Below are 25,388 nucleotides of genomic sequence, written 5' to 3' on the forward strand. Positions count from 1 at the left end.
AATAAATACCAGTAAGCTCAAATTATAATAGATATTACTATCTATATATTACTATTGCACAAAGTCAGCACAATTACTTATGATAAAAAAATTTTTTTTTCTGAATAGAATATTGTGTTCACACACGCATGAGTTACTGTAAGCTGATCCAAATTAACTCCAATATAGTGCCAGTTGTGTGATCAGTTTAACAAATGTTAACTCTGTAATACTACTAGAGTAGTATTACAGAGTAAAACTTTTCACGCCCATAACCAGGATTGTTATACTGTAGTAGGAAGGTTCATTTTACTTCAAACGGGGCATAAATTGTCATGACCAAGGCTAGTTTATGCTTATTTACCTTTACATCTTCTGCTAGTCTCTAGTTTGAAAAGGGCACTTCAGAAAAAAAAGAGGGGTCAGTTTGAACCCTTGGATCCCCATTGGCTACAAACTTGATTTTATAACCAATTCTTAAGCTTTGTCTACAAAATGTGATATACCCATACAGTACAGTATAATATGGACATATCACTCCCATATTTGGGCATATCACTACCATATTTGGGCACATCACACTTTTTTTTGTCAAACTAGTTTCCATAAATATGCTATTGAAATATTATCCACAGTTAGTCCCACATTCATGTTTCTAAATTCCACATACATTTGATGTTGCATTCTTTCTTCAACATTAAAACACATAATAGTAAATCATAATGAGGCAGATGATGATGAATGATTTAAATTAAGAGCCATGTCAAGAGGTCATGAGTTAGGCCAGCAAAAGAATTTAGCAAAGACTTTTTGGTAGTATCTGAACAAAGAGGTCTGGAGATCACATGTTCGAGAAAAGAATATACCGACTTTCCAATACATCTTGTTCCTTCAAGATCAATTTAATTATCGTCTAAATAAACAAAACACTAATTAAGCTAATCATAACTAAGTACAAAACAAAGAGTATAAATAAAGTAATAAAAAAATAAATCAAAAAGTATATATTATAAAATAAAGTATAGCTTGTCCAAAATAAAAATCTGTAATAGTTCCAATTATTAAGATCTTTCTCAACATGATATTTCCATAAAGACCACAGAATCAACAGACAATTGTTTACTAGTGTGCGAGAAATGAATTCACATAGATACTGTACATCTTTTCAACGCAATTTCTGTGTACTCCTGGCTACATATCAAACAGTATACCAGTTGGCAGTGTTAACTTGGTAACTTCCAAATCTCCCGGTCAACAGAAACATAACTGGTACCAGTTGAAATAAATGTCTGTTTCAAGTCAATTACGAGAGGCCAGTCGTACAAAAGTGCTTAATTAAAACTTTGCCAAGAAATAGCAATGATGATTTAAGAGCAATATGTATAATATGGCATGAACAGCAATAAAGTAATATTTCACAAGTGATAAATTTTGTAATGGCAGAAATCTTTTCAAAGTGAGTAACAATTACTGCTTTTGAGGACCTGGTCAAACTAAGTAACATTGGGGGCGATATTTGTACCTGTACATTCCCAATGACTTCTAAACCTCTGTCTACACTATCAAACTTTACTTTATACAAAAAAAGTAATGGGCCCATACAGATTGACATGATGATTTGGGAAAATCACTACCATATTTGGGCACATCACACTTTTATTTGTCAAACTAGTTTTTGCAGACAGACTGGTTTTTAATTCATTCGTCCATGGTTTTTTAGCAACATATAAATGTAGATTCTACAATTGATGGTAGATGAAGACTTGTTTGGTTACTTTTGGGGTAATTTGCACTCTGGATGCTTTGTGACCTAGCCTAGCCTGGCATGGTCAACTTTGGCAAAAATGCCTGTATCAGTTCCATAGCATTGCAATATCATTTGCTGATCTGTATAGTATCTGCATGGACAAAATCGTGAACATTGACTTTTAGGGTCACTTTAGTGTGTACAGTACGTGCAATAAAGATGAAATAGTCAAGTTAAAAACTTGGCTAAGAAAAGAAGTCTTTATTCGTTATACCATATTGTACATTATTATAAAATTTAAAACAGGTCAATAGTCTTCATAACTATTTATGAGTTTATGAATAATATACATTTATGTATTGTGTACCATAAACCAATCTATATAAGGACACCAGTTGGTATACAGTACATGAAATTATTTGTACCATCGCACTCATAAACAATCTTTCTATTCACAATATATTAAATTCATTACATACTTACTTGGCCATATAAAGTAAATGATCTAACATTCTCAGGTATGGCATTTGCCACTTCAGATGGAAAAAAAAAACACAGGAACAAAGAAGTAGAGCAACAACAAACTCAACAAGATAAATTACACAACTTATGATCAAAGAACAAAACCTAACTAGAATGAATTGTGACTATTTATTAACAACCACACGTTTGAGAGTGTATCAAAGAGAAAAAACAATTGAACATATTCAACAGCCTACGACTCAATCAATCTTACCATTGTACCGGTGTCATTACCTGTTTATTTAATAAGGATATAAGGTTTTATCTGAATTTCATTAATATTGTGTGGTTATTAGGAATATTATTTTGAATGAAGGTGCTGTCATTATTAAACAAGATGAATTAATGTTACAACAACACTGATTTGGAAGTTGTTTTAAAATATAAAATATAATATAATAATAGATATTGCTATTATACAATTTGGTCAATAAACAACTGTACATAATTATCCTTTCATGTGTATAGTAAGTCAGGCTAAGCAAGGCTATAATTTACTTTTTGTTAGCCACTATCGATCAAACCTTTGTTAGTTGTAAAAAAATGAAAAAAAAAAACTTAACTTACTAATAAAAATAGTACCTCAGTAGTATGAATAAAAAAATAAGTATCACCCCCACCCCCTCCCCCATAAAACAAACACAGTCAGTCAGTTGTCTTTATATACTTTAATAGACAGGTGCATTTGTGTTTATTCATTAACATAATTTTTAATTAGATTTTTAATAAAAAGAGTCACTTTGGGTCAACCTTTGTATTTAATAGGATTTCTTGCATACTTTTTGCCAGGTGTTTTGGACAGTACAGCTATCTTTGTTCCTGATATTTACAAGATAAATTCCAAGCCAGATTTAATTGGCATTCCTAGTATAAAACATGGATGCATTTTACACTGAATTATCCATTGGACTGCAAGTATATTTAATGAGATGCTACAGTATTAATTTAAATATAATTATTGGGCAACTTATTTAAGGCTAAATGAAAACAACATTTTTTTGTTCTACTACCATCAAATTTTACGCTACAGTTCTGTGAAAACAGATGGAGAAAAAAACATACAAAAATCATTTAAATGGAGTTGTATGAAAACAATAAATCAAGAACAAAAATGTTGCTATAATTTATTTGCATCAAATTATCTAACCTTATGTTTAAATTTTGAATAATATTCATGATATAATATCAAAATGTGTATAATTTATATCATGAGCTGGTTTGCCATCAACACACGGAAATCATAATAATGCAGTTTAAAAAATAAAATAAAGTTAAATATTCGAAATCCATTAGCAATCAAAATGTACCGCACAGTGATGTAACAAATGATGTAAATCAATAAACTCATCATTAATCTGTGAGAATGAGAAAAGGGTACCCCAACTAGGATTCGAACCTAGCTTGATATTCAGACATTACAATCATGGTACAGGTATTAGTAAATAAGATTAAATTTAATAACTCTTTATATAGTAATTCAGTTTTTCATAGACAACATTTTTATACAAAGAGGAGTGCACTGTACTATATTACTATGGCTGTTTTCTATGGCAAGGTAAAGTCATAGCATAGTTTATCCATGCAAAATACCATCACTGTATTCATCACACATCATGTACAATAGCTAAGAGTGATAAATCATCTGACCTCTTGACCTTGGCATTGACATTTAACCTATTGCATTTAATGGCATGCTTGCTGACTGCTCAAACCTAAATAGTGGAACCCAGTTGATCAGACAAGCCACGCGACTGACAGATGTTTGCTAATAAATCAGCCACAATTTGACTTGGAAATTCTACCACCATTAATGGGTTGAGTACTTCACACTTGATATGCTAAATATGGTAAATTTAATATTAATACAATTACCATCATTCTGTAGAAACTCTTCTACTGTACCTTAGAAATGTGCCAATTCTATTTCCAATCTGTGAGTTATACTGTATACTTATATACAGTATATTTCATTTCATTTCATTATTTATTTGGTCTATTTAAGTATTACAAAACAAAAAAAACTGAAATTGGGGAGACCAGGGTCAACCTAAGTGAACTTAATCACTGTAGCTGAGCTGGTTGACCCAACCCCAAAGTATATGTGAAAAAGTAATTCTAGAGTTTTCATGTGGAGGGAAAAAAATTAGATTTTATGTAAAATACGAATTTAATACTGTTTAAAGCCAAAAATGTTGGTCGAGGTAATTTAATAATATATTTCGACCAAAAATAAAATGTGTGTGAGTTATTGAAATTCAAGCCAGAAATAGTTTTTAGGAAGTACTGTATTGAGTACTGTACACAAAATACAGTACTACTGTACAAGCATTTTCCAGTACATGTGCGCCTACTACTGATAAAGCGATAGGTGTTTTGTTTGCTTTATCGCGTACTGCCATAAAGTACAGTACTCTACAATGATGAAATATCGAGAAAATGACTGATGTAACTGATTCGCAAAATGTTTATGTTGTGAAAGTTTCTGGTTTTACAGTAAACAAATTTAAACAAATAAATATGTGAAACAAATACTAAAAAAAGCAGTTAAAAATAAATAAAACATGACTCTTAAGAATATAAATGCTGCTTTAATTTTGAGGCCAAAGTATAAACAATGAATTTAAGCAATTTGATGTCCAAAGTACTCCCTACAATTGTATGCCAAGCTTCAACTGCTATGAAGAAAAGATAATATTGTATTTGTGCATAATAGCTCATTAGTAAACCAATTTATTGACTTGCTTAAAAACCGAAAACAACGGCAATTTAATGGTTAAGTAATAGAAAATGTTACATAATACGTTTGATGATGTCTGATGTGAACGCCACTATACTGTCTAAATGCTCTTCAAGGCCAAATCAATAAGCTGATATTTGATTTTTAAAAAACAGAAAAACAAACATAAGAAGCTAATTTTTTAAGAAGCAATCCAATTTATACACTCACAATGATCATCACCGAAACCAAAACAGGTTAATGATGAAAACCAATTTAGCAATAACAATAAGAATAGAAATTAAGACTATATGCACTCAGAAAAGTCCATAAAACATCGCGAGTGATGCAACATCCAATCACCCCATCACACGACTGTCACCGCCATTATCAAATTCCACATTCTCTCATATTACTCAAAACATACTAACAAAATGAAGTTAAAAACGTATGCGTTATTAACAAAAGTAGACAATAGCAAAATATTTATAAACATGCGTGTAGAAATCAATATTGTTGCGTTATAGTCGAGGGAATAATCAATATGTGATAGCTGTTCATAGACGATAGTGAATGCACGGTGCATTTAACCGGTGATGACATAAACTGGTTTAATGCTGCTACCCGACTACTAATGTGTTGAAGACACATTAAGTTGGGTTACAATGAGCATGCTCTATAATGCTTTGCTACTACTGACTTGGATAATAAGCTATCACCTGTACAGTGAGGTTGTATAATATGTTGTATTTGTATCGCAACAAATATTACGGGATATAAATGCTATTATGCAACATATATTTGAATAATGTATTAAACTGTGCTTCTTTATCCGATACTAAAGCTGTATGTAAAAATATTCCGTTCAAATGATGTAATCCTATAATATATTTCTACAGTACCCAATTCTTAGTGCTGTACTGGTATCTCAACAATACTGTACAATACAATATTTGTCCCTGAGATAATAGCAATATTATGGTAATACAGCATCTCATTTGTATCACATGTGGTGCATGTGTATCCTGTTATATGTTACAGTACTGTATATAAGTTGGTACAGTCTAATACTGTAGGTCTACAGCAACTCATTTCAAGTACAGTATAACATGTGGTGCATGTGTATCCTGTAAGGGTTGGTTATATGACACGAGGAGATACTGTACATGTGAAACACATGTGATGTTGTATTACCAACAATTCCTGTGATACTGGAGACATCTAGATACTGTACAGGTGCTGAGAACCGTGTGTCTACAACATTCAATAAACACTATTTTACAAACCTATTTTAAAATATCTGCTGAGTTGTATTGTATATGTATGTTTTGTTACAGTAAATACTTAGATATTTATTTTCTTAAGTGAAATACTTTTAGGCTAATATCCCATTTAAGTGTAAGTGGTTTAAACTGGATCTCGGTTTAACACTTCTTTTATTGGGTAAACTTGTTATTTAATTGCTTGGGTTTTTTTTTTTTGTGATTTATAAACTAAACGGTGGTCACTATTCATACATGGCCATGGGTGGAGTCTTACAGTATATCCAGTACTGTACGCCAACAGTTAGTACACATGTACAGTAACACTGTATACATGTATAATGAAAATCATGATCTGCAATCTATACCACTGTGATAAGATTAGTTATTGCTGTAATCTTTTTGAACAGTCTACAGCATACTGACAATAAATCAATGAATACAGTTGAAATATATCATTAAAATGCCATCATAAATTTTCACATCTTGTACATGTGATGTATTATAGTGAACTAATTGAAACGTTCCTAGAAAACAATTGATAATTAATGTTTATCTTAAAACATTGATATATTCAAGGTTTTAACCTATAGTACGTAAGGAATCAGCTTCATTTGGTAAGTCACTATATTGAATCTCTATGAGTTTATTAATTTTTGTTTTAAATACCAAAATTACTAACTCAAAATAGCATGACTGGATGAGCCTTCAATCTCTATTAGCTGAGCATCAGCTAATAAAACTTGCACAGACAATATCATAAAATGCTTAAGTATGCAAATGAGACACAATCAATATAAAACAATATCATAAAGCAACTATGACATTAGCATGGTTTTAGCAAAAAGCCTATGCAGTAAATCACCATTTTAAAATACAGTAAAATATAAAAATGTTCCTAATAACAGTACAGTATTAGACAAATATTTGTATACCTGGAACATGCTGGTTGGCACTACTGTAAATAACCGGACATACTCTCCTCAAAACAAAATGGCACCAGACAACAAAAGTAGCATGGTTTCCATAGAATTCTCATAAAATCTTTTGACTTCAGTTGTACCTGAATGTACAGTCTCAATTGAACATTTGCTGGGTCAAGTCCAGCCACTGAAGCCACTCTAAATCCAGACAGATCCAACCATTAAAAACTTGTCCTAAAAGCCCTAAAACTTCCAGTTTCGTAATATGCATTAATAAATATCACTTAAGTAAAATCTTTAAATATTTATTGACTTAAGTGAAATAAAGAATATTTAAGGGAAATACTATCTCACGATTGGTGAATGCGGCCACATACAGTAAGTACAGAATAATTACAGATTAATCAAACAGAAACACGACTAAATGTATATCATAATTTTGTGTTCAATATGTCAAACTGCAATGATTTAATAGCTAAACATGTCAATCTTTAATTTTTATAGTGTTGATTTCTCATCTTTTCTCACGAATACCAGTACTTTATTACACGCAACAGAAGCCAACCATTAAACAAACATCATGCAGATTGTCTGATACAAACTTTCCAATTTTATGCGGTTACTGATCCACTTTTAAAATAACCAGGTTCGGATTATTAATATAAAGATTGAACTTTGATTCAGTGTTAAAAATACTTAGGCTTATCAATGTAAATAATACTTTAGGTATTTTTAGAGTTTTGGTTACTGTAAGTGTAAAAGTGTACATTGTAGGTTACTTGTACACCAATACAAAGTGGAATTAAAAACGATTCCCTTCATTTGCCTACAGTAATTCAAATTCTCTTGTACATTTATTTCCAAACATTTGTCTTTATAGTAGTTTGTGAAAGTTTGTGAATACTACACATGATTAACTGCGTTATTAAAATCAGTTCATCAGAATCATAAATTAAGACTATTATTCTCATATGTATATGGATGCCATTGTACTACAGCACATTTGATTCAAGCTCAACTAACCAAATTATACCTCATATATATTAACTACAGAGTCCTGTAATCAAACAAATTTCTCTATAAAATACTGTAAATTTAAAGGGGTATTTTTAAAATGCTGGCAGTTTAAACTTTTTTTTCTCTTTAAATTATGTTTTTTTTTCAGGTAAATATATTTTTTTTCGATCCAATTTTTGGTCAAAGTAAATTTACTATTACTGTATCTGAATTTAACTATATTAAAATTTTTATGTTGATATAAAGTTTGTGGTACACCACATATATTAGTTCTGAAAAGAACTGTTATGTTTCTCGACGTTTCGATCAATATTCTTTGATCATCCTCAGGATAGAGTTTATTAAAATTACTGTACTGTACTGTACATTCAAAACTTGATCTTATTCAATCTTCATTTTTTATGTTTTTGGTGACAATACAGTATATATCTTTAATTGTCATATTTAAAAGGTGACTAATAATTCAACACCCACATTCAGAATTTGTTGTTGATGGTGATGTACAGTAGGTGATCTTACACATCAAATTGTATTTGTTAAAAATTTCTAATTATGAGAATTAAGATTGGGAGAAAAGACATTAAACCTACATTACATAATCATAAATGTGAGGAGAAATTTGACACACAAAAGCATCATCCTTCGTCATCATCGTTGATTGTGCTTTGTTATGCAAATCACCTTGATTATACTGTAGTTATTGCCACTCATATGAAAACCAACGTCTTGGATTCAAATTGATTTTTAAATTAAAACGGAAACGTCTACAAAAGGGCAGCGAAGGTGCTGTTAGTTTTAACGAGTAGGTCATGTCATGTACGTTCAATCTGCTCAAATTTAGAATGAATGTGATGTTAATTAGTCCATTCGGATCGTTAAAATGCTAGCTACTTTAGAATATGGAGATTATTGCAAGCAGATAAAATATCCTTCATATAATTTGAACTTGAATCTACAGTAGAGTAGAGAATGTCAAAAATATCATCACCATTAAATATTCAATTTATATGATACAGCAGGTACAGTATTTATTCTACATTCCAAATCTTATCATTAACAAATCTTAAATGCTACTGTATTCAAGTTTTGAATATTTCCGTTTGTTTATTTAACAATTAACAATGCTACATCAGTTAATAATTGTTTTTTTTAAACTGTACAATAACTATTATTTTAATAAGTGAAGCTTTACTAGCCATCTATCAATCAATTCCAAATATCAACTAAAAATATTACCATTTACAACAAAGGGGCTCTTTTGTTTTTTCCTTTTTCAGTAGTGTACAGTAGCAAAATATGTTTTAACCTTTTACATTATTACACTAAAGGAACATTAGAACCTTCTGATCACAAATGATTTTGTCACCAACCCTTTCACACTGTCAACTCCCTCCTCACCAAATACTATTACCAGTTACTTCAATATCCAAGAGTGTGTCACCAACCTTATTCCACTGTGACATCCATCCTAAGAAAGCAGACTGTAAACTATAGTAGTTAAAGATTTTGTCAACAATTTTATTCTACTGATGGTATTACCATGGAGGTAAAAAATAATTTATTTATTTTTTACCTCCATGGTATACTGTAAACCTGTATACTCTACAGTACCTACTATTACTAAGTTCAAGATGTTGTCACCAACCTTATTCCACCTTATTACCAAGTAAACCTTTCACCGTGTTACTCAACAGAAAATCAGTAACTGTAAAACTAGTCCTAGATTTGTCACCAACCTTATTCAAATGACGTCTACATTACTCTAAGTAAGCATTGACTACAGTATAGGCCTATTTAAAAACATTGTCATCAACTGTTTATTCTTTAGTACCCTCACCCTAGGGAAGCTGTAGCTAATTCAAGATTTTCACAACCTTTTCCACTTTGGCATCCCAAGAAAGCTCTACTGAATCTCTTAGATCTTATCACCAACATTTTCTTTTTCGGTACCCATCCTAATCTTTTTGACACGTCATGAGTCGGATAATCATAAATTTTAATGAAATACATTTACCATATTTTCCTTGTTGCTACCAGTATATTAAAACAGTACAACCTCACAAATTTACCTCCATTCTCACAGATTGTATAGACAAGAGTACTGTATGTACACAGTACAGTACCTTGTAGATATGATATGTAATATGCCAATTACTGCTCTTAAATTAAAACTACTACTGTACAAGGTTAAAAGCAGGAATTCAAAGAATGTAAAGATATGTAAAGCTTATTAAAATATTATTCAATACATTTTTTCTACACAATTGCCATTCCATAATCATGAATTAATAAGAAATTATTTGGCACAGTTTGTACTCCATACAAATAGGTCACTATCAAATGAGATGCAATGGGATTAGTCAATCAATGACCACTATTTACACCTTATTAACAGGTAATTATAAAAAACACACACTATTGAGCAACAAATCTTTCTTTTATTCTATACAACACTTAGTACAATACATGCAGCTCTGGTCAAGTGAACATGGTGTTTGGATAGAAGGTAATTTAAATAACAACACTGCAGTAAATTTGCTGGTAGATTTAGTAACAGTTCAGTGCAAAAATGGCTAGATTAAAAGAAGGGCATATTTCATACCATGGATACCTACCACCATTTTGATTTAACATACTGTAGCTACGTATGCTATTACATAGTAATTCATTCTGGTAGTTTGTGCAGCTACCTCAATTATGATCCCTCAGTTTTTAGAATTAACTTAAAGCTGTTTTCGGTTGATTGCTCATGAATGATTTTCAATGGCTGCAGTTGTTCATCGATTGTTTATATTCACTTGTGAGCTTTGTTATAACAATGGCTTAAAACACCATCATATTATTACGTATGAACTATATCTACCTATTGCACGTACAATACATCCCATATCCTTGAATACTAAGCCTAAATAAGTCATCCTTTTCCTTAATAATAGACCAGCCGCGTAAACGCAATAGCTATTCAGTATACAAATTTATACTGTATTTACAACCATACAGTTTATTATTAATCATAAATGCTCTAACGTTTTACTGTAACATTATGAAAATAGACAAAGGCTCACAGCAGAAGGTCAGTAGCTTTGAGACACAGATAACCTTTCTAATTAACAACAGTAGTGTTGTAGTTGTAGCATTTGTAGCATACAGTATACACAATTAACTTACCTCCTAAAGGTAAAGGTGCAGGGAAATACATGTACGGCGACTCCATGCCTCTCACGGGAGAATAAATATTTCCGTTATTCATTGAGCTGGTGGCAGTAACATTCTCTGATGTATAAAAATAAAAGGTGATATAGCTTCTAACTCACAATAGGCCTTCAGGCTTGCCTTGTATAGCTTAGCTTGTTCAGTCAGATTATCACTGTTATGGCCTATTGAATAGCTGTTCTGTGTACACAATTTACATGGCAAAGGTTGGAATAGTCCACTATGACATAGGGAAGTCAAGGCTAAGATGATCAGGAAGGAAGAGTACTTATGTTACTCGGATGTGTCAAATATTAAATAGTTTAATTTTTTAAGGTCAAATACAGTTGTTGATCTCAGTTGGTGATTGATCAAGGAAGTTTAGACACAATATATATCAAACAAACTAGTTTTAAAATATGTGAAATACCAGCTACCATAGTGTTGAGATCCCTGAGGTGTGTATGGTCTAATCTGTCTGACCACTCAAGTGCAAAAGTGATGGGCAGATGGCTATGTTCCCAACAGGCGAATGAGGAGTGGGGTCAGAGGATAGTAAGCGTTAGCTAATCAGAAATGCTTATGATGTTCTCAGTGAAAACAGGAGGGCATTAATCGCAGTTAATGCTTAGGTTTCTTATCATAATTGATCGCTATTCTGCTAGTCAGTATGAAAATTGATACGCAATACATGTTCTTTATGCAAATTAAAGTCTTACCGCAACTAGCAATTGTTATACGATAAATTTGATTACTCTGACTGTATCATAAATGAATTGTGAAACCACAAAAAAAATGGCTAATTATTATTCAAATTATTCACATCATGGAATTATTGAATTGAATAAATTATTTTATTTAATCATTATTTTACAATATTAATTTTGTATAAATGTCATGGTACTCTTTAAGAAAAAAAAACCTGATTGATTTAAGTGTCTTAAAATTGAAAATAAATAATCTTGTGAGAAAGATTAGTGTTGAGTGATTAAACAGATAATGTTATCCAAAAACAAAAGTAGTATCTAGGTCATAATACTATTTAAAACAATACAGCTTTACGGATACATTCTGTCCATTATATATCCTATTACTTACACAATACAAAGTATATAGCAAAGTATAAACAATGAATACATTGTTTGCAATTCCCTATTGATGTAGTTGTTAGTAATAATAAATAAATAAATATTTAAACAAATAAGACATTTTGACCTGTTTTTTAATATTTTTTGTTTGTTTCTGCTGCATTTATAGTGCCTAATAAATCTGTTAAACTGGCGATTTAAAATATGTTTTTTAAAAACATGTGTTTAACCTTTATTTACAGGATTCCATTTAATCGGTTATTCCTGTTTCATGCTGCAAAATTAGGTGTGGATTTACTCTCAGTTTTTTTCCTCAGCAGAAACTGGACCTCTCGGCACAGTCAGGGCCGTAGCCAGGATCTGTCAAGGGGGGGTTCGGACGTATTTGGGACACTGAGGTGGCGAAGCGAATTTTGTTAAATGACACCCCTAGATGGCCGGAAATGGTACTCTCGCACATAACATTCATGATAAATGGCACCTCTAAAGCTTGGTTCCCACTAGCGACGCAACCTACGCAACGTAAGAAAATGCTATTCCAATAATTGTGTTTGCCGCCGCCTGCGTGAAATTAAACCTGCGATGTTTGCAGCGCTGTTGCGTCGTAGGTTCCCACCTGCTGTGATTACCCAATACAGCACTTTGTGTCAATACGTCACTGCGTTGCGTTCTAGTGGGAACCACGCTTTATACAGCGAAGAAGGTATCGAGTTATTCACAAACGAGTTTACGAATTTTTCAATTTAAGCGTGGTTCCCACTAGCGACGCAACCTACGCAACGTAAGAACATTCCCTTACAATAATTATGTTTGCCCCCGCCTGCGTGAAATCAAACCTGCGATGTTTGCAGCACTGTTGCATCGTCGGTTCCCACTTGTGATTACGCAATACAGCACTTTGCGTCGATACGTCGCTGCGTAGCGTTCTAATGGGAACCACGCTTTATATACAGTGAAGAATGTATCGAGTTAATCAAGAACAAGTTTACGAATTTTTCAATTTACGAATAACCTTTTGTACTGTGGGGCACGTATTTGGAGGATTTTCAGAGATGGGGTGAGGTATTGGGCATGTCAGGGATGGGGGTTCGCAGTCGGTTAAGGGGGATTCGCTGTAAAGGGGGGGTTCGCCCGAACCATAAAAACCCCCCCTGGCTACGGTTTTAAAATCCATCTTTTAAAATCAATTGTGGTTAGTTTTTTAGCAATATTGAAAATATGGTTTTTGATAAGTGCAAGCTGCAATGCAAAGTTATTCATTTCATGCCATTAAAAATAGATTAATTTTATTAACTGAATCTAAAAAATGTGTCATGATTTATTCGGTTCTACAGCGGCCATTTTAAAGAGCTCTTGATCACCTCACATCACTGTCGCCTAGATGTTCGCATGAATTATATAAACTCTTTGAGGTCCATATTAATCTGAATGTATGTATGCAAATGATTTAAAAACACAAACGTATTCTTGAACATATTCCATTTTAAACATGGCTGATGGTATATGAATACCTTATAAATATGCATTCAAATATGGATACTTCAACGCTATTCAATGTTTGTTTCAAAGAATCAGGTTTACTTAATTTGTACTGATATGTTGCGTAAAATGAATATAAAAAATACTTTAAACTGAACTGACGATGGAAAATGAATGTGGAAACTTTATAGGCATTTTAGAATATTTAACGAATAAAAAAGATTGCCTCATTGCATTGCCATTCAATAGCAAAAATGTTTTTTTTTTATTTTTTTGTATGTCCCTTTTAAATTTTTTTTTTTTTATTTAAATGTTCCGTTGATGTGCAAAAGTTAAAAAGGATGGTGCTAAAGAAATAAAAGTATACAATGATATTAAGGAGATAAGGTTTTTTTTCATACCATAAGCAAGGCTGGGACATGGTCACATTAGTCATTTTATCATTTTTCTTTTATTTCGGAAACAGACGTTCATAGTTACAAAATCAGTAGTATATTGTAACAAGTCTATAAACAGTAGCTTTCATTCCAAAAATTCAATGCGAAACTGTTATGTACGAATTTAGGGTATGTTCAGATCCAAGGAGATTCTTTCGTATCACAAGCAATATCATAATGTTATGATTAGCATCGTAACATCAAAGTGTTCAGACTACCACCTATTTGGCTAAACATCTGGCATGTAGGAGTAAATTTGATTTGAAATTGATCATCAATACATGACTTATGTATCGTAAGCATCGTTTACTAATCTTTTCCTGGTTCAGACCTACGGAATTGTATGCCATGTACGATACGAATAACTCCATACTGTAGGTCTGAACAGGCCCTTAGTTGGTTATGTTGATGATTTGACTCATTTTTTTTTTAATTCATTGATAGGTTACTAAAATATTAGTGAGGCATTGTTACATTTTATTTTTAATCATTTGTTGATTGATGTTTTTCCTTTGTACAGAAATTGTATTTGTTGCAAAAAAATATCCAGGTGTCCATTTACAGGACGTCATACAAAAATATACATCATATCAAAAATCAAATTTTATGGTCAAAAGTGTTTACATGTCCATGCCTATAAAAGATTTACTAAATTCACTATAATAACTAAACTGAAATATTTTTGTGTATTAATAATCATTAGTTTTAATTTAGCCAAATTGATTTGATGATTTGCAATTTGATAAAGATATATGTTTAATGTGAAACAAACCAAGCTGTAACTGTTTGAAATGGTTGATATCTAATTACAAATTTAAAATTGCTTATGTAGAAGCAGTACACAAATATTGAAGCTAAGATTATTTTCTTGTAATGCTTTAAATTTGTTTTTTATTACTATGCTGTTGGATTAAAATAACAGTGATTGATGTCATTAATAATTCTGAAGTCCGATAGAGAATGAATTGGAAATATTTTCAATTTGCTGTAATTTGATTTGTATCTTCTCTGAATAAAATGATGGAATTTATTATGTTACAGATATTGAAGTACAGTATTCAAATGTATTCCTCGGTACATGAATATAGTATAGTGAGTAAATAAGATATAAAACAATTAGTGTATTATATAAAAAAATCTTGGTAACATCATTATCGAAATAGAAAAACTCATAGTCTACATTCATACAGTACGGTCCTGACCCAGATAACTTTGAACATATTTTATCGAAAATCAAACGAATACAAGGAGGTGATTGGCTATTAAAGAATCAGAGGTCAAATTACTTTAGAATGGCAAAATATCAATGTCGGATGACCTAGGTTATGTCTGGTCCCGGAATCTGCTAAAACTGTGATAAAGTAATTGAGTGGAAGCACATTCAAATGTCCCTGGCTATATACAACAAATGATGTAACTAGTTGTACAGTAGGTCGTAGGTCGTGGAAAATCAAGAGCTCTATTATTATCAACAACAGATATCATGGAAGATGACTATGCTATTGATGACAATGATAAATGAAATACAGTAAACCTTAGGGACCCAACAAATTGTCCCGTCAATAGGTGTGTCCTCTCAATAGGGGGTTTGGCCATAGTATAATAATATATATTATTTTCTCTTGTTTAATTGTTTCATAGGAAAGTGTCCCCTTAATAGGGGTGTCCCCTTAGTAGGGGTTTCTCCTGAATATCAAGGGTTTTATTGTAATTAAAGGTGATCAAGAAACAAAATTTAAATTTTCACTTCCCAATTTAGATCAAAAATCTTCCAGCTGTCGGGCTTCCAAAATTAGAAAAACAATAAACAACAATATTAAATGTTAACACTGAAAGCGGTCTAGATGAGCACAGGTGAATGGGTCAAAATAATACTGCCTTCAGATGAAATAAATACAGTATTAAGACTATCAAACTACTACTTTCTTCTGTTTGTAATTTTGCATTCAAGTGCTAAACAATCGTTTGACACGGATCATTCAGCATAAACAGGGCAGGGAAACAAGTGTGAAATACGCCATAGGCAAGTTCACTGAGTGTAATCAACATGGGGGAAAAGTGCTACTTTTGCATCATTCAAATCTTATACTACTTTTCTTATTGTTGTGTATTTAATGAAGTGTAAACATTAAAAACTAGGGACTTTTTTGGGGTCATTCATCCTTTTTTGGAGTATCAGTGTCATCAGTCATTTACTTGTCTTTTTCAAATTCTTTTCTTAAAGCTCTAGCTGTCTACACTATCAAACTTTATGTGACAAAAAAATGTAATGTGCCCATATATGGACATGATGATGTCATATCACTACCATATTTGGGCACATCACACTGTTTTGTCAAACTAGTTTGATAGTGTAGACAGAGCTTTAGACTCTGCAGATTACCTAGATTATTTTATTCATTTATTGACTAATTGATGTTCTATTCTTTCAATTTACTTTTGACTTATTAATCCAAATCCTGATCTAAATTGTTCTTGATGTGGTTTTGTCATTTTTTTTATATATATTCCATTCTGGATTCTAAATACAAAATTTAATAAAAAAAATTAAATAATAATGAAGATTTTTTTATATAGTAATGAAGATTATTTTCATTTACTATTATTTTTTTTTCTAAGGTACTGCTGTAACAGTAAGTGCGTAAGTAAAATTTGTATGAACATTATTTAATTTTGTTGCATTAACCTTTTTGTTTTTGACCAATCTGAAATTTCAACACATTCCCGACAGAGATACTACCAAGTCCTAAAAAAGCCATATTGGTAAGTTTGGATTTTTTTTGCCTTGTATAAAATCTAAAATTAATAAAAATAGTGGGCCTTATAGAAAATTCACTCACGCATAACAATTTAAATTCACTCATGCATACAATTTAAAATTCACTCATGCATGCAATTTTAAATTTACCCATGCATGAAATTTCAAGCCAAGCTCAATTACCAAAAAAAACTTTGGTTGGGCTTAATAGGCAGCATAATTTTGTTAACACTGCAAAACAGCAATAACATAGTTTATGAAAAAAACAACGACTTTGCATCTTCAATATTCAATCAGCCCAGAATGTTTTTTTTATTCAATTTATTAGATTAACTACACTAAGAGGCTTTCTATTTCCCTGATACAGTAATTAATTTTATCACTTACAGACTTGATTACATCCAACACATTAAAATCCAAAATAGATGGAAGCTGATTGTAATAGAAAATTTATTATCAATATCAAATTAAGTGATTCTAATCATTTCTAGTATAATGAAGAAGGTCTTAGTATTATTACGCATTGAATCTCGAATTACAGACTAAACCCATGGGTTATTAAAACTGCACAGGAATCAATCAACGTGATAATTTTCCAGAATTTGCCACGAATGAGAATTATCGCACACAACATGAAAATCAACTTGAAATGAAACATGGTTAAATGCACATAAATTTATATTTCAAGATGGCAAATAGTATACTTAAACTGCAATTAGATTTAATGAATATTACATATCTTACAGAAAGGTCAATTCAATCATTAATAATTGATGAGCGAGTGACGTAATAAATTAGGATAATATATTCAATAAAAAAACAAATCAACTTTAGATGAAGCATATTAATGATGTTTGGATTTTTTTTTTTATAGAAAAACTGATTGTAGAGGGCTCAATACTGAAACGGCTGTAATACACAGAAACCTGAAGTGACTGAGACCACAATCTGCCGAGATAGATGGCTCACTCCATTGGAAGTCACATTTCATATACCAACATGCTGTGCATACTACGTTCATAAGCTTAAATTGATGTAAAGTATTGCTAGCGTAGTACAGTGGAATCTAAGATATCTGACAGCCCAAAACAATATTATAAATACTGTAGTCACATAAGACACCAAAATATATGTGTGCCATTTGATTGGTTGGTTTGTATCACATGGCATAGTAAACATTTAATGGTTCTGTTCAACAGTCAACACGTTGCCTGCATTTTGAGATTACCGTGCCAAAAAATAATGCGACCAAAATCCAATATGTCTCTATAATTGTCAGCATCCAATAAGTGCTGCCTTATGGGTAGCCCTGTTTGATAATCAAACCAGAAATAATTGATATATTTAATAGAATGTTAATTAGGTGTATATTAAAACAAATAATGAATGTTCAATAACTGCTCCATTCAACTCCTATTCTCTGCTTCAATTCAATAAATACGAAACATTTCATTATTTGTATAAGAAAAAAAAAATAGAATAAAATTCACTATTTTAATTTTGACGCATGGACAATTAGATTTATGATGTTACATACATACATGCTTCATCGCATTTGTTTTGTGTTAATTGTTTCTAATACACAAAATTTGTCATTTCAACTATTACTGTATAAGTTTATGAATATTAAATTTTGACTATTCACCATAGCTATTAAAGGGCAACATCAATTGATATTTTTTAAAAGAGTCTTAAACAACATCTTTTCTTCTTCTTATTTTGGTAGGATAGTACAGTCAGATGCCTTTTTTCACTCGATCTCCTGAAATACTGGCAGGCGAGCTCTCATATGGAAGATTCAATTGCTGAAGAATAGAGTGGCGTAAGTGGTTCCTCTGCTTTTCTTCTTTTTTTTTTTGGTTTTCCGCAACGAAGTTGCAGGAAAACCTCTTGTGATTGTACGAAATCATCATCATCATCTTCTTTTTAGTTATCCGCATTCAGCGGATAACTCCTTGTAACTGTCCTGTTTCATCATCTTTTTTTTTTTTTTCTGTATTCTTCTTTCTTTCTGTCATTTTTGTGTCACGCGTAACTCAAAAACGTGTAAACATAACATTTTATAACTTTGTCAACATGTGGGCATTCACGTGAAGTTGTGCACCCGCTATTGTGAATGACGTCAGAGTTGCGCAACGTGACTTACGCGCGTTTTTATGAATTTCGCGTATTTAACATAGATCAAAAACCATATAACATTTTAATTTGAAACTTAGAAAAAGTTTAAGTTATATCTTGCGCTAACTGACTGTGGGAAAAAAATGGCATCTTTCACACGAAGTTACGCGCGCACGCGCGTTTAAAATTTAAAAATGCGAAAAATCAATTTCTAATCAACTTTCTACGCGTTTTATGTCATTTTGAGCATGTCAAAAATTCCCACGCGCGCGCATATTTTTACGCGCGCGGTGCGCACGTAGCGTTGGAAACAATTTTTTCCGCATGATTTATGTTTTTCCAGCCTTTTCTAGTAATTTTACCAACTTTTAAACAATTTCGACTTAAAATTAACGTCATACGAGCACGTCGAATTGGATAATTTACGTACGTTTTTGATGAAAACGTTCAAAAAATCCTTAAAATTTGTCAAAATTATACCTTTTTTAAAACAGTCGTAGTTTCTAAACTAAACGGTAAAAGTTATTTTTATTACGCATTCTGGAAGATGATGAGTTATAGATATCGTATCATGCATCAATATTGCTAACAGGACATTGTGACGTCATCGTATGGCCATGCGAATATAAAATATAGGATTTTTGTATCTTTCGTCATAGAGTATCACATTTAATAGAGCGCATCTCCACTTATCCGTTTTTCATTTTAACCCAGATTTTGATATTATCTATGTCAATCAACTACCTTTCGCATGGGTTAAAAATATTTTAATTTTTTTGACGTCATCATGTCTAAAAATGTAAATAACGTGGGTCACTTATTTTCATCTTTACAGTAACTTTCAATCTGTTATAGCTCATCAGAATAAAAAGCGGTAATCATGATTAAAACGTTTTCTGGAAGCTATTGGATTGTAGATACGAATTCATGTAAACATTTTGCCAATCGGATGTTGTGACGTCATCATATGGCCAGTTGAATAAAAAAAGTCGTATTTTCATATTTTGCGTAATAGTTCATCACATTTAAAAGGGCGCGCATCTATATTTTACGTATTCAAATTTCTTCTACACGGTAATATGTTGTTGCTGAGATAATATCCTTCCGAAATTATTATTTTAGTGTTTCATTTTGATACCGTCGCCATGTTAAAAAATGGAATAAATGGCGGGTCCCGTAATTTCACCTATTCTACACTGTATGTAATATGTATACAGATTATACTGTTTATACTGTATATACTATATGACACAAAATTGACAGAATTCAGCACTAACAACATATCATATTCTTCAGATCAGGTCATAATGCCATAATCTTTTTCTGTGTGCAAAATTCTAACGTATGACGTGCACGTGGCGTTTGTCGTGCGGATAACTAACTCGTCAAAGTGACGAGTTTCATGTCTAGTTTTTCATCTTCTTTCTTTCTGTATGATTTTTGTGTAACGCTTTTCTCTAAAACTTGCAAACATAACATTTTTTTAACTATGTTGACATTTTGACATTTATGTAACGTCGTCAAGCGAAGCTTTTCATGATGCTTACAATTGCGCAACGTGACGTACGCGCGATTTAACGATTTTCTCGTATTTAACATAGCTCGACAACCAAATAACATTTCAACTTGAAACTTTGCAAAAGTTTAATTTATATTATGCGCTAACTTTCTGTGGAAAAAAAATTGCGTGTTTTACACAAAGTTACGCGCGCACGCGCATTTAAAATTTCAAAATGCGCAAAATTAATTTATAATCAACTTTCTACGCGTTTCATGTCGTTTTAAGCATGTCAAAAATTCCCACGCGTGCGCACATTTTTACGTGTGCGGTGCGCACGTAGCATTGAAAACATATTTTTTTCGCGTAATTTATGTTTTTCCAGCCTTTTCTAGTAATTTTACCAAATTTTAAACAATTTCGACTTAAAGATACGTCATACGAGCACGTCGAATTGGACAATTTGCGCGCGTTTTTTATGAAAAGGTTAAAAAATTCGTTTAAAATATGCCTTTTTTTAAACAGTCGTAATTTCTAAACTAGACGGTCAACTTTTTGTGGATGGCATATTCTGGAAGTAGATGAGTTGTAGATATCGTATCAGGTATTAATATGGCTAACCGGACATTGTGACGTCATCGTATGGCCACGCGAATATAAAATTTAGGATTTTTGTATCTTTCGTCATAGCTTACCACATTGAATAGAGCGCATCTCCACTTATCCGTTTTCCATTTTCACCCCGATTTTGATATTGTCTAGGTCAATCAACTGTCTTTCGCAGGAGTTAAAAATATTTTAATTTTTTTGACGTCATCATGCCTAAAAATTTAAATCACGTGTGGCATTAATTTCATCTTTACAGTAAATTTTAATCTGTTATAGCTCGTAAGAATAAAATGTGATAATCACGATTAAAACTTTTTCTGGAAGCTATTGGATTGTAGATACAAAACTATGTAAAAATGTTGCCAATCGGATTTTGTGACGTCATCATATGGCCAGTTAAATAAAAAAGGTCGTATTTTCATCTTTTGCGTCATAATTCATTACATTTAAAAGAGCGCGCATCAATATTTCACGTATTCAAATTTCTTCTACACGCTAATACGTTGTTGCTGAGATAATTTCCTTTCGGAAATGCTACCTTCGCGTTTCATTTTAAAACCGTCAACATGTTAAAAATTGCAATAAATATCGGGTCCCGTAATTTCACCTATTCTACACTGTATGTGATATGGATACAGATTATACTGTGTATACTATATATGAATTTAAATAATAAAATTCAGCAATAACAACATATCATATTCTTCAGTTCAGGTCATAATGCCAACGTGAACACTTCCTTTTGTCCTCAACCTATCCCCTTAATGTTAATGTTGCACCACTTGCGCGGCGGATAACCAAACTCGTCAAAGTGACGAGTTACATGTCTAGTTTACATTGTATTATTGTAGATTGTAGATGGAGTTTAGAGTTTACGATTTTTTTTTCTGTTTATAAGTTTATTAATATGGATGATATTTCCGAAATAAAAAGAAATTGAATTGAATTAGGCGCTATATAAGACGTCCCTACCAGTATTATTATTATAGAGTGTGGTGAAAAAAAAAGTTCACTATGTAAAAATGAGAAGGAATTCTTTCTGTAGAGTGCCAAAATCATACAAGATTAATTTCACCATAGAGGTGTATGTAATCGATTGCGTATGTTTGTCCGTCTGTTTTTTGTTTGTTAGGATTACTCAAAAAGTTATTGCAATATCTTTACCAAAATGAAAATACAGATAAATATGTCATCAAGGACCACTCCATTAAATGTTGGAGGCAATCCGGACGACGGTCCCAATTCTGGACCACTTTTTATTATTATTTTCAGACCTGCTAGTGTTAAAGATAGGACAGATTTTTCAAAAGCCGGTGAACGGTCTTAAAGTAACAAGTAAACTGAATTTGCATTTTCTTGAGAACTACTTGTCCAAAAAACCTCATTTTTGTGCAAGAGGCAAGAGTTATAATTTGTGATTTGTAATTTTAAAACATAATTTGATTTAATGTACAGGTTTTTTGAAACCTATTTCTTTTAAAATTCACCTGTTTGTTTTTGGCTTTCATGTTCTATTGTTAGTCAACTGATACTATTGTTAGTTGAAAGGCTGGTTACACCAAACATGTAATAGTGAAATTAGCCTAAATCACACACAGAATTAAGACAACAACAAAATATATATAGATATTTTTCCGGAGAAATCTTATGTAGGAGAATTTTACAGTAGGCGGAGGTATGCACTCTCAGAGTGGCTTTCTAGTTAAATAAGAAACTAATAGTCTGAAGTTAATGGGTAATATTTTTCCGTACTTGGTGAATCACTTATTGGTTATCACGGTAGATATTAAAAAAAAACATGCATATATTACAAAATCAATCTAACAAATCTGTAAAAAAATTGATGAAGTTTGATGATACAGACTTACAGAAAAAATAAATGTATTAAACAAGACTTGATAATTAATAGTAAGTGATGCATATTAATTATATCACCTAATTAGTTAATTGGGTGAAGAAGTAGGTCAAGAATTGCAATTAAATCAATATTGTTATTACTGTCTCACTGAGACGCCATTCTGTCAGCAACAAGCTGAAATGAAATAGCAATATCGCCCTCTGTCATCTCCAATTTCTATCTGCTACTTATAAATGCTGCCACCTATAATTTTCAATCTAGAAATATATTTTTCCTGGATCAATGACAGTGTTTTGTATTACTGTTAATTTGAGTATTTCAACAAAATTATCATTCATTAATTATTATAGATGGTAAAATAGTAACAAACAACATAACAATGCAGAAGAGTTCTAAAAATTATTTTTAGAAAAAAATAATATAATTTAATAATAACTACTTTATATTAAATGTTTATAACATCTAAATAAAAAACAAATTTTAATATCTAAATACTCAATTTAATTAAAATTCCATATACAGCAAAATTACATAAACCAAGTATGTTAGTAATTCTCAATAAAATTAAACATATTGTAGAAAACATTTTCATACATAGACAAACATCATTGAATGCACCATACAACAAGTACACAGTGATATGCGTCTACTGCCCACAACCATCGACCAATGATGCGTGCACAATGAGTTCACAGCATCATATTATTCTCTGCACATTAATTGTCATCCATGAGAGACAGGAGTGCTAATCCACAACCATAACAAAAAACAGAATCATCAATTTCACACTGAAAGGCATAGAGGTCAAGGTTGAGAAGGCTAAATTACTAGGGTCAGACAAAGGTCAGTGGGTAATCAAACTATTGACTACAGCCAGACTGATAATCAACCACAATAAAAACAAACAACTCAAATGGTTTCTGTCCTTTCCATTTAACTCAATGCAAGTCATAAATTATAAAATAAAAATCAAAGTAAACAGAGAATGTTTCTTTCCATTTCTAAATAATACTTATAAGGTCATAAATTATGAAGCATTCTGATTTATAGGAACTTTATTACAGGATGTGAAATGTATATTATGGGATGTAATAATCTTAAATGATTTAGTGAGCAACGTGCCAGAAATATAATCACATTTAGATGTACCACCATGGAGAGAAATAATAACTTATTTCTCCATGGATGTTATACTTATATCCTTATGGAGCTATTTTTAGGAACTGGAGACTGGTTAATGATCCCTCTAATAGTAAATACAGAATATGGGTGGTATTTCATAAAATATAATTAAAAACGCACCAAAACTGTGAATAACCACTAAAAGTGAACAGTATAGTAGGTGGTATTATAAGTTCTGGAAGGTAGCAATTAGAGCATTTATGAATATATGGGCCTATTGCGATAATTTGTTTCTTCTTTAAATGGTTAAAAATATAAAAAGATAAGCCGATTCTAATAATTTTAGGCAGCACGCTATAATTACCAGCATGCATTGCACATACTGTAGATTGATATTTTTTTCGTTTTGCTTCTGTGATGCATCCACTCACTACGTTTGATCGATCGTGAAGGGAACACAAATTGAAGAACCATAAATGAATTCTTCCAAAAAAAGGGAAGACAATTAATTTAGTAACGAGACAACGCCGGGCTAGCTATCGTATGGTGTTCGTACATTACCGCTGTTTACCAGCTAGGCCTACAAAACTGCCTACAGTAGGTAGGTTAGGGCTAATTAGGCTAATTATGTCTAAGATAGAACATTCGACACAAGCTACTTGTTATCATAATTAACCATAGAACGTACATTTAAAACAAGGAATGACCTGGTTAAAAAAAAAATTACTATGCATTATTTTGACAAAACATCAGCAATAATTAGAATAATTGTACTGTATATTTAAATTAAGAATGATTTCAAAGCATGTAAAGTTTTAGGTTGCTTCTTCCAAACTACATACTATCTCAATCCCTATCCCCTAACCTTCAACCTCTTAACATCCAGTGCCAAAACGTTGCTGGAAGTTGATGTTTATGTTTTCGTGGCCTAGCATTGGTGATTCCACCCTAACAAATGATAGAATTTCAAGTATTTTTTGTTTAAAGATGTATTGTCCCTTGAAACACAAAAAATGAAAAAAAAAATATTCTAAATTTAAATTGGCCATATCAAAGTAATATT

The 25,388-nt window shown here is 31.7% G+C and overlaps 1 protein-coding gene across 5 annotated transcripts in view; it reads right to left on the minus strand.

Moving 5' to 3' along the window:
• The window catches only part of LOC144850801 (uncharacterized), a 162,783-nt gene that overhangs the window by 53,255 nt on the left and 84,140 nt on the right, over positions 1-25,388 (minus strand). For 4 of the 5 annotated variants that reach the window (XM_078708247.1, XM_078708246.1, XM_078708245.1 and 1 more), the window contains one exon: positions 11,335-11,439. The exons of the other annotated variant lie outside the window; for it this stretch is intronic. In XM_078708247.1, the coding sequence (XP_078564373.1) occupies positions 11,335-11,439 (105 nt within the window). The remainder of the gene's footprint in view (positions 1-11,334; positions 11,440-25,388) is intronic. 5 annotated transcript variants of the gene reach the window in all.

This window comes from Antedon bifida, chromosome 8, assembly GCF_963402885.1.
Source record: "Antedon bifida chromosome 8, ecAntBifi1.1, whole genome shotgun sequence".
In the NCBI taxonomy this organism is placed as follows: domain Eukaryota; kingdom Metazoa; phylum Echinodermata; class Crinoidea; order Comatulida; family Antedonidae; genus Antedon; species Antedon bifida.